This window comes from Monodelphis domestica, chromosome 1, assembly GCF_027887165.1.
Source record: "Monodelphis domestica isolate mMonDom1 chromosome 1, mMonDom1.pri, whole genome shotgun sequence".
NCBI lineage: Eukaryota > Metazoa > Chordata > Mammalia > Didelphimorphia > Didelphidae > Monodelphis > Monodelphis domestica.
In genome coordinates, this window is record NC_077227.1 from 76,916,861 (window position 1) to 76,929,962 (window position 13,102).

General features: G+C 38.1%; 1 protein-coding gene across 1 annotated transcript in view; it reads left to right on the forward strand.

Annotated features, from left to right (window-relative positions):
• HPSE2 (heparanase 2 (inactive)) overlaps positions 1 to 13,102 on the forward strand; it is a 753,270-nt gene that overhangs the window by 716,464 nt on the left and 23,704 nt on the right. The window contains exon 11 of the mRNA XM_056801127.1: positions 2,470 to 2,616. Coding sequence (XP_056657105.1) covers positions 2,470 to 2,616 — 147 coding nt within the window. The remainder of the gene's footprint in view (positions 1 to 2,469; positions 2,617 to 13,102) is intronic.

A 13,102-nucleotide genomic window follows, 5' to 3' on the forward strand; every position in this document is an offset into this window, starting at 1 on the left:
CCCATTTCTGGGGAGGATAACTAAGTAAATGCAATCAAATCACCCTCTCCTTCTCTGCTAAAATGTGAGAGAGGAGTCTGGTGATAATCAAAAAAAGAGAATTACTGTAGTCTTGGCTAATAAGGGCATCCACTTATCCAACATTTCCTGCTTTTGCTCACAGTCTGTTTCCTTTTTTACCATAGTTAAATAGAATCCCCCAAACTTGGCACTCATCTAAACCAATACTTTATAATGGAATAGTAGGAAGAGTTAGGAAGTCAGAGTCAGAAGGCCTGGATTCAAATTCTGCCTCTACTCTTTACTGCCTTGGGGACTCAGACAAGTCACTCAGCTTCTCTGAGTTATGGATTTCTCTTCTAGAGAATGAAAGGGTTGAAATAGATGACCTCAAAGTTTCCTTAGAGCTCTTTATCCACAATCCAAGAATGCATTATTTTTTCTCACATGAAAATATAGCACTGTCCATAAGATGTGCTATACTGGGGAGAGGGGGGGACACAGAACTTGGCATCAGAGGACCTGGTTTCAAATCCCAGTTTTGTCACAAACTAGTTTTGGAACCTAAAAACATCACTTCTCTGTGGCCCTTAAATTTCATCATCAGTAAAATCAGAGGGTTGGACTAAATTATTTCTAATATATCTTCCAGTTTTGACCTTCTGTGATTCTGAGCTGCCTTTTAGTAATAGCAGTGGCTTACTCTTTGCCATCCATATTCTCTCACCCAGTTTCCTGTGACCACAACATGCTTTTCTGAGAGAGCCAAGTACTTGGGGAGATAAAATTTTTCTTCCTATGAAACCCCTCCTGTCCCTTTGGAGATTTCACATTAGACCCTTCTTTGTGAAAATTGGGGCATTGTGTTTTGGGGTTGCTTATCAACTTGCTCCCCAAATTTCTAATCACCTTAATGACTCTAACCAAAAAAAAATGGTATATGCCCACAAAGTGTTGAATATCCTGTCATGGTTGTATTATCCCTTCTAGGCTTTCAAATCTTCTATACTACTCCCAAAATTTCTTTGTTCCCTTGCTTTCCTTTCCCTTCTGCCTTCCTCCCCAAGTCTCTCCCTTCTACCATTTTTCTTTTTTGTTTCTTCTCCTTACAATCTTTCCCCATTTTTCTGTCTCTTTTCCTTAATTGACCATGATGCAGAAGTGAATAGGTTATTTCAATTGATTTAAATACTGAATTAAGTGGTTCCTTGTTCTTTATATTAGAAAAGGATAAGCTAAACGTTTTACATAAAATAACATAAAACAAATGAAAGTAATAAATTAATTCTTTTTACATTTTCCTCATATATGGTGGATAATACTTTTTTTTTAATCAGTTAGTAATTCTAGAGAAAAAGGTTTCCTGGTCATGTAATAGTGTGCAGTAATCCAGACAGGCCAATGGGAAGATCCATTCACACTTTCTAAAATACCTCATCCAAATGTTTATATTGTAATTTTTTTATCAAATCCTTTGGTGTTAGGTTAGCACTGTATTGAGTTCTGAATAACAAATAAAAGATGGGGTTCATCACTTAAGCAGTTCATAATTTATTAGATATATATTTTATACAGAAAAGCAGACATAATGAATTTCTACCACCTATCCCCAAATCAATAGTAGGGTGACTTAATTTTGCACAGTGAGATGTTTAGGAAAAATAAAAAGGCCTTTACAGGATCTAAGTTTGTTGGATTTTTTTTTCTACATAAAAATAAATAATAAGATTGTGGAAGAATGGAGGGAGGGGTTAAAGTTTAAGAATAAAAGATAGCTGGAAGTAGACTGTTAGGGAAGCATAGGTGATCTTAAATGCAATAGAAATAAGTGAGGAGGCAACAAAGTGGCTCATTGGACAGAAAGCCAGACCTGGAGATGGAAAGTCCTCAATACAAATCTGGCCTCATATATTTCTTAGCTGTGTGATCCTAAACAAGTCACTTAACCCCATTTGCCTAGCCTTTATTGCTCTTCTGCCTTGGAACCAATACTTGTATCAGTTTCAAGACAGAAGGTAAGGGTTCCCCCCCCACACACACACACACACAGAAATGTGAGGTGTTGGGGAAGCAAGTTCCTCATAGGACAATAAAATGACAAGCCCTTTTTGCCTCCCAAGGTATCCTTCAGCCAAGGACCTTAAGTAGCCTGAAACTTTATGACTTATTAGCATCATAAAATATTAAAAGGGACTCTAAAGGTCATCTAAATAAATCCTCTAATGATCTGGAAGAAAAAACAAAACCAAAACAACTGATGTGACTTGCTTAAAATTAATGACAAGACTAGAACCCAAATCTTCATATTCCCAAACAATAGTCTTCTCAGTCTGAAGTGTTAAAAAGAAAATCTTTTTCTTTTTTAAATCTCTAGTTTTCTTGAAATCTGCTTCTACATCATGGAGGGTGGGGAGCACCTCACTAACATCCTTGTTTTAATCTTCTCCCTTCTGTCTTCCTGGATCCTAGCCACAACTACGTCCGTGGGTCCATTACACTATACATTATCAACCTGCATCGATCAAGAAAGAAAATCAAACTGGCGGGAACACTCAGGGACAAGCTTGTTCACCAGTATCTCCTGCAGCCCTACGGGCAGGACGGGCTCCAGTCAAAGTGAGTGAACTCTTCTTAGTGGAGGTGGCCCTGTGCTCAATAACACGCCCGTAAGACATCCAAGGGTCCTAAGATGCCTGGGGAGAATAGCAGTGCTCTCTCCTTCCTTTGCCATGCCTATGCCAGGCCCCCAAAAGAATCCCAGAGTGCTTGCACAGAGCATTCATAGCTCTGGGGCTCCACCCACAGCAAGCACCCTGGCTGGAGATACGGGAAGCCCAGCCATGAGGGAATCTCAGCCTCTGAGGAGGCCACTGTACAGACTGGGGAGGCGTTTCCATTCCGTTGCTAATGTTTACCAAGTTTAACAAAGCTGTAAACTTGTAGCAGGTGTTTTGCACGCCCACAGCTGCCCACAAACATTTGTGCAATAACTGTTCATTGTGTGGCTTGCATTTGACTTCCAGCTACACAAAAAAGAACTGACTTATGGAAGTTGCTTACTGAGACAGCTTTGCCCCCCATTAATTCAGTCTTGGCCTAATGCGATCTCCTTCTTCTGATCATTTGTCTGTTGGCTCTACTTTCATGTATTCTCTTTTTCTTTCTTCTCAATCATATACATAACATGCAGGCACATTTCAGGGGACTGCTCATTCCTTCCCCATTTCCTATCAATCAAAAAGTATTCTAAGTACCTACTGTTTGCCAGGCCCCATAACAGGTCACCCAGACGACTGCTGAAAAGGTAGTTGTACTATATTGGAAAGAAACTGGGAATGGAGGCGGGACTCCATAAAACCTGGAGTCTAGTTCCCTCTGTGGCGTTTGCTGACCATATAACCTTGAATTAATCGCTGAATCCTGCGCTTCAGTATCCTAGTTTTTAAAATGTCTCCAGCAATCTCTTCACTGCCACCTTCACAGGACTGTCATGAGGAGCAAATGAGATAATAAATGTGAAATCGCTGTTACCTAAAAACTACAAAGCGAAGGATGGCAGTCATCTGTTTCACTCTCTGCATGCCTCCCCTTCAACGGCATCCTCTTCTTTTGGCATCCTAGCCGTTTTTATTAATTAAGCCCAATGCTGTTTCTCTTCTGCCTCCCCTCTTTGTCCTCATCCTGTCCAACTGCATCATTTTGATGTCGCTGAAGGCCCCTGTAGGACCCAAAGTTTATGGCTGGTTTCCTTTGTACTGTGTCTCCTACCTATGAGGTCAGTGTGATGCTTTCCCTCTATGCAGCTAATAAACAAGGACCCAGTGCTGCAGGGTTGGTGACTTTTTATCTCTGATCTCCACCACTGACCAGAACAAAGCTAACTCTAAAAGTATGTCTCCTGGTAGCTCTAACACCAGAAAGATGAGGTCATCTGTGGAGACCAGCTGATATCATGGAAAGAGCATAGGCCTAGGAGTCACAGGTACAGGTACAGGCTTGAATTCTCCCTAGGTAGGCCAGCCATATCTCCTCTGCGGTTTCTTTATTTGTAAAATGGGGATAGGAATAATTGCATTAGCTACCTTCAAGAACTGTTGTAAAGGGAGAGAAAGTGCTTCATAAATTGTAAAGAGAGTCAAAGAAAGCCAAAAAAAGGCACAGACCCATTTGGGGAAACCAGCATTGGCCTGCTCTGCCTGAGGAAGAATGACCCAGATTGATTTGTGAAAGTTTTTATTTTATCTATAGTTGTCTAGTAGCTAAAAAGCATTCTATTAATTTCAGTCATGCCAGTAATCATGGCCACTTCCTTCTTGGCTTCCCAAACTGACATAACAAAGTATTTACTTTGACAATTCAAAAGTGGTACAGGGAAGGGCATCTTTTCCACAGGTCCTCATAAAGGTGCCCTGATAAAACCCTCTGTGATTAATTATGTGGCCTGTATATGTGCTACAGTAGAAACAAGGCTGGATTAAGAATCAGGAGACCTGGTTTCTTGTCCCAGTTATGTTACCAATCAGCTCTGTGAACTTGGGTTAGTCTCCACCTTCCTGGGTCTCAGTTTACTAATCTGTAACATTAAATGATTGAACAAGTTGAACTTTTAACATTCTTTTACTCAAGTTTTTATCATGATACCCAAAAATGTAAGTGGCCAGGAAGAGATCATTTCATGTAAATGTCTACATCACCTAGCAAATTGATCCTGCTCAGTAAACACTAAACAAGAAAAATGGGTAGCCCTAAGATGAGATGTTTCACAAGAAGGGTGGGGTCCCGGGCACAGGAGACCAAAATAAAATTAGATAGAAAATGCTAGGAAGTGATTTCAGTCCTTTGGTGTCTCTCTTACTCTTTTATGTGTCTTTTGGGGCCAGGCTCTATTGTGCTGATTTTGTGAAGCAACATGAGCCCTTACAGGCCTTAGCTGTAAAAAGGGAATCAAGGGCCCTAAGAAGAAGACCAGAACATGATTAGTATTATCACCCAGAGAGACATAAGGAACAGAGTGTATACATGGTAAAGAAATTGCCCCTAAATCATCACCAGCCTTTCTGTTCTGTAGCTATAAAGTTGGTCATTTCAGGCTATGTCCTAGAAAGTAAAGAGATACTGGTATTATTTCATTGAGCACATAGAGAGAAAAAAATAGGGAACTCCACAGGGTTCTCTAAGTATAGCTAACAGAATATTGGGATTCATGAAATGAAATCTTGAGACCTTTAAGACTCTCTGGGGTCTTAACTTTAAGGTATGCCAGGTTCATAGAATAAGCCAACTCACACCTGCTAAGCTAAGGTACAGCTGTTCAAGTTTATAATAAATTTCATACCACATGATTTCAGTGGATAAACCATAGAGAAGATCCCTTATCTCCCAAGACAAAGGGATCCAGCCACATAATCCACTCATCCAACTAAAGAAAATAATTCAGTTCCCAACATAAGAAAATTTTGATTCTGAAAAGCAAATTAGTCTGAGGACTCCGTTCTCCACAGAAAACAATGGAGCAATGCATTGGTAAATTGGAATCTGTACAGAAGATGGTGACCAAGATTTCAAAGGCTGGAAATCAAGTCCTGGAAAGAACCATTAAAAAATTATATTTGTTTAGCTAGGAAACACAAGACTAGGAAAAGGGAAATGCAGCCTTCCTCTAAATGTTGGAAAGGCTGTTATGGAGAAAAGGAGTCAGGCTAGAAGCAAAGAATTCATGTAGAGGCAGATTTCAATTCAACACAAGGAAAACCTTTTTAATAAGTAGAAATAGTGATTATCTGCTATCACAGAGGGCCTTTACTGGGTGAGAAGTTGAGTGGAATGATCAGAGATAATCTGTTTTTCTTCAGATCTAGAATCATAAGGAGGCCTAGTGATCATCTATGGTCCAAGCCCTTCATTTTGCAGATAAGGAAACCACGGTTCACAGTTTAAAATGATTTGTCAAAAGCACATAGATAGTTTTTAATAGCAGAATCCCGGATCCTCAGCCTCCAAATTTAATGAACTTTATACAGTGCTATATGGCCTCTCATAAAATTGTTTGTTTCTTTACACTTGACTTCAGCTTTTTTTTTTCAGGCCTCTAGTATTGCCCATAATTAACATCTAATAGTAGCTTCCTTTCACCACACAAAGGCAACACTTGAGGCTTTTGAGGAAGGAAGAGCCAACTGTAGCTACTAAGTACACTTTCCAAGAGTATTCCATTTGTCTGTATTTGTAATCACTCCTCTCCTAGCCTCAAAGCTACTCTTCTTCCTTGGCTTCTGTAGTGTTAGCAGATAGGATGGAAAAAAGCTATGAAAAAGTCCTTCTCTGCAATCCAATACTAATCCTCTAATATATATTTACTTATTCAGGGCAATTCTTCATCTCTAAGAAGGATCAACTCAACCTTTATTAATAATCCAAATGCCAATTTTCTTTTCCTCATATGGGCAGACATCAATAACTATCATCCCAGTAGGAATGAATTCCTTCTGGATAATTATTATCTCCAGTACTTTTAACCTACCCTTTCTTAGAATAAAATATAAAGTAGAAGTTTTATCATTTAAGACAACCAACTTAATTCAGGAAAAAAGGCAGAAATGAAAACCTTCCTCAGGGAGAAGTAAAAGTATGTACTAAGAACAGGTGCTCCATCAGCCCCCAGTGCTCTTCTCTCTATGTCCCTTCCAATTCCATTTGCAGGGAAAACAATCCAGAAAATTAGAAAAGAAGGAAACAACTTTCATCACTTTGGCTATTCTATTCTGACTGTCTAACCTGAGGGAATCAACAGATGCAGAGAATCATAAGGATGGAATAACCTTTAAAGGTCATGCAGTCCATTCCCCCATCTTTAGATGAAGCTACACAACTATGTGGACAGAAGAGTGTCTATCTTATTTTTTAAGACCCCTGGGAAAGGAGATTGCATAACCTGAGTTGGTAACTAATATCAGTAATCCCTGAAAACCTGGTTTTATATCTAATTGAAATCCTTCATACCACAGTATATTCATTTCCTCTTCTTCTGCCATCAGTAGAAATAGAGAGCTGATCTCTCTCAGTTTCCTTCGCTGGATCATCATTGAGGTCATTTCCCTCAAGGCCCTCTCTATCCTCAACCTTCTGTTTTTCTTCTATACAATTATTTGGTGATCCTATTATTAGCTTTATGCAGGTGAGTCTACGCATATGTGTAGGCATACACATATGTGTATGTGTATATATGTTTGAATTTCTCAAGTATATGTATATATATGTCTATGTGTGTATATATATGTATATACATACATACATGCATACATGCATACATGCATATATATATGTATGTATATATATAAACTCTTGGATTCCAGTCTTGCATTTCTAGGTGTTTTTTAGCCATCTCAAATTCAATATACCTAATTTACCTTAATTTCAACATGTCCAAAATAGAACTCATGTTCTTGGTTTTCCCAAAAACCTTTCCCTCTTTCTAACTTTCCTATTGTCAAGGTCATTGCCATCCTCCAGTCACAGAGGTTCGTATAACCTTGATGTCCTCCTTGAGATCCTCACTTACACTGCTCCCACATATGCAGTCTGTTACCAAATTCTGTCATTTCTGCCTTCACAACATGGCTTGCCTGTATCCAGTTCTCTCTCCTCAAATAGCCTCTACCCTAAAGCCACTTCCTCAGGCTTTCATCATCTCATACTGAAATATTACAATTGTTCTATGGCTGATCTCTCTGCCTTAGGTCCCTCTTCATCCCAATCCATCTTCCACTAAAATGCCAGAAAACTTTTCAAAAGTATATATCTTGTTAAAAGCCCATGCATTACCACTCAGTAAATTCCATTGGTTTCCTGTATCCTGAAGGATAAAATATAAAATGCTTCATTTGGTATTTAAAACCCATTACAATCTGACCCCTTCTTGCTTTTCCAGTCATCTTACTGTTGACATAGCTCTATATACTCCACAGTCTGGCTATACTGACTTGTTTTTCTTTACAGTGTTTCTGTACTTATATGCTCTTGGTTCTGCTTATTTCATATGGCATTTGTTCATATTGCCCAGGATTCTCTGAAATTATCTCTTTTATCATTTATTATGACACAAAAATCCCATTACATTCACATATAATTTGTTCAGCCATTCTCCAATTGTCTAAGAAATTATCTAAGGTCCCACCTTAGATTCTAGTTCTTTTCTTTTCCTCTTTTAGTCTCACCTTTAGGATAAGAAATTTTGTTTTGCTTGGAGCTGTATCTTCCCCTTTTATCCTCCTCTTTCTAACACTCCTGCTTATTTCACTGTTGAATTTGATGTACTTCTGCCATGAATGATAGGTATGCTCAATATTCATCCATTTCAGATAAAAGCAGACAAATGGTTCATCCAATTTTGGCCCTCTAAACTCTTTCTCCATGTTTGTAAAGTTTTCACTTACACACTAATTATGAAAAATAGCAAACACTATGTCCTTTTTCCTTTTATACTCATATATTCCTTTTACCCTTTCTTCTCTTTTCATTCTTAAATCTGAGTACAGAACCAATTCACCTCCCAGAACTTCTGTTTTTCTTATTTAACCACCTAAATAACCTTCAAAGATAGTAAAGTTCAGAAAAGACATTTGTTTTTTCTCCTTCTATTAGAACATTAGCACATTATCATATAGTCCTTTCCATTTATTCAAGCAAGTTTCCTTTTCCAAATTTCTCTTGATTTTTGCATTGGCATTTCAAACTTTTTACTCATCTCTATTCTTTCTATCAGAAATTTTTGAAAGTACTCTACCAAATTAAAGATCTATTTTCCCCTATAGGATTATTGGCAACTTCGTAAAATAAGTTATTTTTGGTTATAAACCTATCTCTTCTGTCTTTTGGAATATTAAATCCTAAGATCTCCTCTCTATATGTTAGGAGCTTCTAGATCTTGGATTATACTGACTATAATTATTGGATACTTGAACTTCTTTCTGGATGTGTATTGTATTTTTCCTTTGATGTTGGAATATGGATGTTAGCTAAGACATTCTGGGAATTTTCCTTTTGGAGTTCCTTTCAAGAAGTAATTGATGGATTCTTTCTTCCTTCACTTTGCCTTCCAGAATAGATCTGGGAATTTTTCATTCATGGCTTCTTGAAATATAATGCCAAGGAGTTTTTAATCTAGGTTTTCAGGAAGTTCATTAATTTCTCTTTGGTCTATTCTACTTTTCAGTGAATCTGTTACTTGGTAAAAGTTTGCCACCTCTTTATTATTCTCTTTCCAATTCTTTCTTCCAAAGATTTTATTTTATTTTTAATCTATTTATCATAGGTATTCACATAGCCCTTATGAAAAATAGTTTTTCCCTCTGACTCTCTGCCTACAGTCATTACCGAATTATTCTCCATTTTTAATGTCTCTAGATCTACAGCAATTTTTTATACCAATTGAGATTTTCTTTGGTTTATTAATGTCTCCTTAGTTATATTTGTACTATCTCCATAAGGACAGAGACTGGGTCTTCTGTTTACTTTATGAAGGTCCAATTCCTCTATCTAATAAATACTATTTGCACTATACTTGTATTAAAAAAAACAATCATCACAAGAATAGCATCAAAGAGAGAAGTAGAAGCAGATGGCAATTCATTTGATAAAGACTTGACCGACTAACTCAGTAGAAATGCAAAGTATAGTGTTCTTCCCCTAAAAAGTTAACATAATCTTGGTATAAACAAAAGTAAATGGAAGACTAATGAAGAGGCTAACCTCTCTGTACTCTGTATTACTCAAATCAAGCTGGCAGAAGCATGCCTAGAGAGGAACAGGCAGGTTGGTAAGGGACTTTAAAAGCAGGACACAGAAAAAGCAGTTTAAGAAACTAAGAGTGTTTAGCCTAAACATATCAAGATTACTTTTCCTTAAAAAGCTTTGCTTTCACTTGACCTTGCCATCTCTCAAGTTTATCAATCTTTCTTCCTTTTTTCAACAAAATCTTTTCAGTAAACTACTCGAAAAAGCCATCTACAACCTCATTGCCTTCATTAGTGTTCTCTTAACCTCTTATGATCTCATTTCTGACCCCAGTACTTGACAGAAACTACTCTCTCCAAAGTTACCCTTAATTACTAAATTCAACAGAGTGTTCTTAATCCTCATCCTTCCTGACATATCAGCAGCATTTGACACTATTAACCTTCCTCTTCTCCTATGCATTCTCTCATTCCTCAGTCTCCATGACAGTATTCCATCCTGGTACTCTTCCTTCTCATATGACTATATCTTTTCAGAGACTTTTCCTGGATTATTTACCATCCTGACTCTGTGAGGCCCTCATAATTCTGCCTTGGATCCTTTTTTACTCTTCCTTCTCATATGACTATATCTTTTCAGAGACTTTTCCTGGATTATTTACCATCCTGACTCTGTGAGGCCCTCATAATTCTGCCTTGGATCCTTTTTTACTCTTCCTTCTCATATGACTATATCTTTTCAGAGACTTTTCCTGGATTATTTACCATCCTGACTCTGTGAGGCCCTCATAATTCTGCCTTGGATCCTTTTTTACTCTTCCTTCTCATATGACAATATCTTTTCAGAGACTTTTCCTGGACTATTTACCATCCTAACTCTGTGAGGCCCTCATAATTCTGTCTTGGACCCTTTTTTCTTTTCTCTCAATAAATTCATAGCTCTCTTAGGTATAATTTTCATTTGTATGAAGGTGACTCCTAGAACATTATATAGAGTCCTAATCTTTCTCCTGAGTTTCTGTGCCATCTCATTAGCTGCCAGCTAGATCTTAACTTGAATTTCAGACTAAAGATACACAAAACAGAACTCATTATCTTCCCCCTTAAACCCAACCTTCTACCAAATATCCCTTTTTCTACTAAAAGTATTACCAACCTCTCAGTCACCCATGTTTGAACCTTGGAATTATCCTCCGCTCTTCTTTATCCCCCTTCCTGTTCTACTCAATATGTTGCCAAGTCTTAGTTCTTTCCCTTCTCTCCATTCACAAAGCTATTATCTTATTATCCTAAGTCAGTTCCTCATGACCTCTTGCTTGAGTGGACTACTATTATAGCCTCCTACTTGGACTCTGTGCTTTCAATCTCTCTCCTCCAATCAAGCCTACACACAGCTGTCAAAATGACATCTGCCTGACCATAGGACGCCTCTACTCAAAAGTCATCCGTCTCCTGCCTCTAGGATAAAATGCAAACTCTTTAGCTTATCAGAACTTAGTATTTAAAACTTCACAATTTGGTTTAAGCCTGAATTGATAGACTTGTTCTGCGTTACTCCTCTCCCTCTACTCTATGTTCCAACCAGAATGGCCTATTTTCTGTCCCTCAAATAGATCTCCCACCTCTTGGACTCTCAAGTTCACTCGTCGTCCTCCTGACTCCCCATCCTATCCCCAGATGTTGGTAGTCCATCTTTCTTCCTATTATCTTGCATTCACTCATATGTTAAGAGAGAGTAGTGTGTAAGCTTCTTCGGGGCTAGGGAACAGACGAGGTCGGGCATATTGCAACGGTCCAGGCAAGAGATGATGAGGGCTGGAACTAAAGGCTCTGTGTGAACAGAGAGCAGATCCGATGTAGAGATATAATGGGAATACAAATGGAAAGACTGAACAAATGATTATTAGATATGTGCAGTGAGAGTAAGCAATCCGAGGTAACACCAAGGTCAGCCATTTGTATCTGAAAAAGCTGAGGTCACAGTGCGGTTTGCCCATGGTCGCATAGTGAGGCAAGATTCAAGTCTAGGCCTTCCTGACTTCCTGACTGTCTGACTCTTCAGGACTGCATTTGAGGCTTTCTTGGCAACACTGGAGCGGTTTGCCATTTCCTTCTCCAGCTCATTTTATAGAGGAGGAAACGGAGGCCAACAGGGTTAAGTAACTTGCCCAGAGTCCCACTGCTAATATGTGAGGTCAGATTTGAATTGAGGAAGATGAGCCTTCTGAACTCTCGACTTGACACTATTTACTGGGCCACCTATCTACCCCAATGTAACGTTTTACATGGGTGTAAAATATCGTCTTCACAAATATAAGATAGGAAGGTTTGGCCAGATAGATGAGCCTCTACAAGATGCTGGGATTTTACTGTATTGAAACAATATGAATCAACAATGATTTGGTAACTAAAACAACACAAAACTAATGCACTCGGGGTCTCTGAAGGGAGAAAATAGAATCCAAGCCTAGGGAGAGTATTGTCCTATTTTACTGCCCTTGTCAGATAACATGGAACATGGTGTTCAAATCTTTACACTACTATTTATGAAGACTATTGATAAACTGGAGTGCATATAGAAGAGAGCAATGTGGGTGGCAAAATGATTGCCATATGTATGAACTGAAGAAATTGGAAATATTTAGACATGAGAAAAGAAGACTTGGAGGATATTATATCTTCAAATATTTGAAGGATTGTCACCTATAGGAAGAAATAGAGTTGTTTCTAGTCCCAGAAGTCAAAACTAGAAACAATAAGTGAAAATTGCAAAGAGGCAAATTTAGAATGTTATCAGTTCAAATTTCCAAACAAATAGAGTCACTGGCAGAATAGGCTGCTTCTGGAGATAGCACTGGACAATCCCTTGACAAGTATGATGGAGAGAATATTCTTGTTCATGTCTAAATTATTTCTAAGGGTTCTGAGGGTTACTTTTAGCTCTAAGATTCTGCCTTTTTGTTCCAAGGCATTCTTTCAGGAGCTGAGAATATAAAAATGAGAAAGAAAAAAGAAGAATTTAATCTCTTCCCTCAGGGAATTTACAATCTCTTAGAGGGGTTGACCAGTACACAAATAAGTATGATAAATAAGTAGATAATATATATTATATATTATATATATATAATAGATAAATAAAGTAGATAAATAAGTAGAGTGTAATGAGTGCAAAAGGGAGGGCTATACTAAGTGTTCAAAGAAATTTGAGAAGAGAGAGATACCCTAGGGGGAAAGGGGAAAGGGAAATTCAGGGAAGGCTTCATGTAGGAGGTAAAACCTAAGTAGTCCCAGAAGAGAGAGAAGGAAACACAATTGATAGTTTGCCTGAATATATAGGAGATAGGAACTGACACTGAGGAAAGGATGACTAA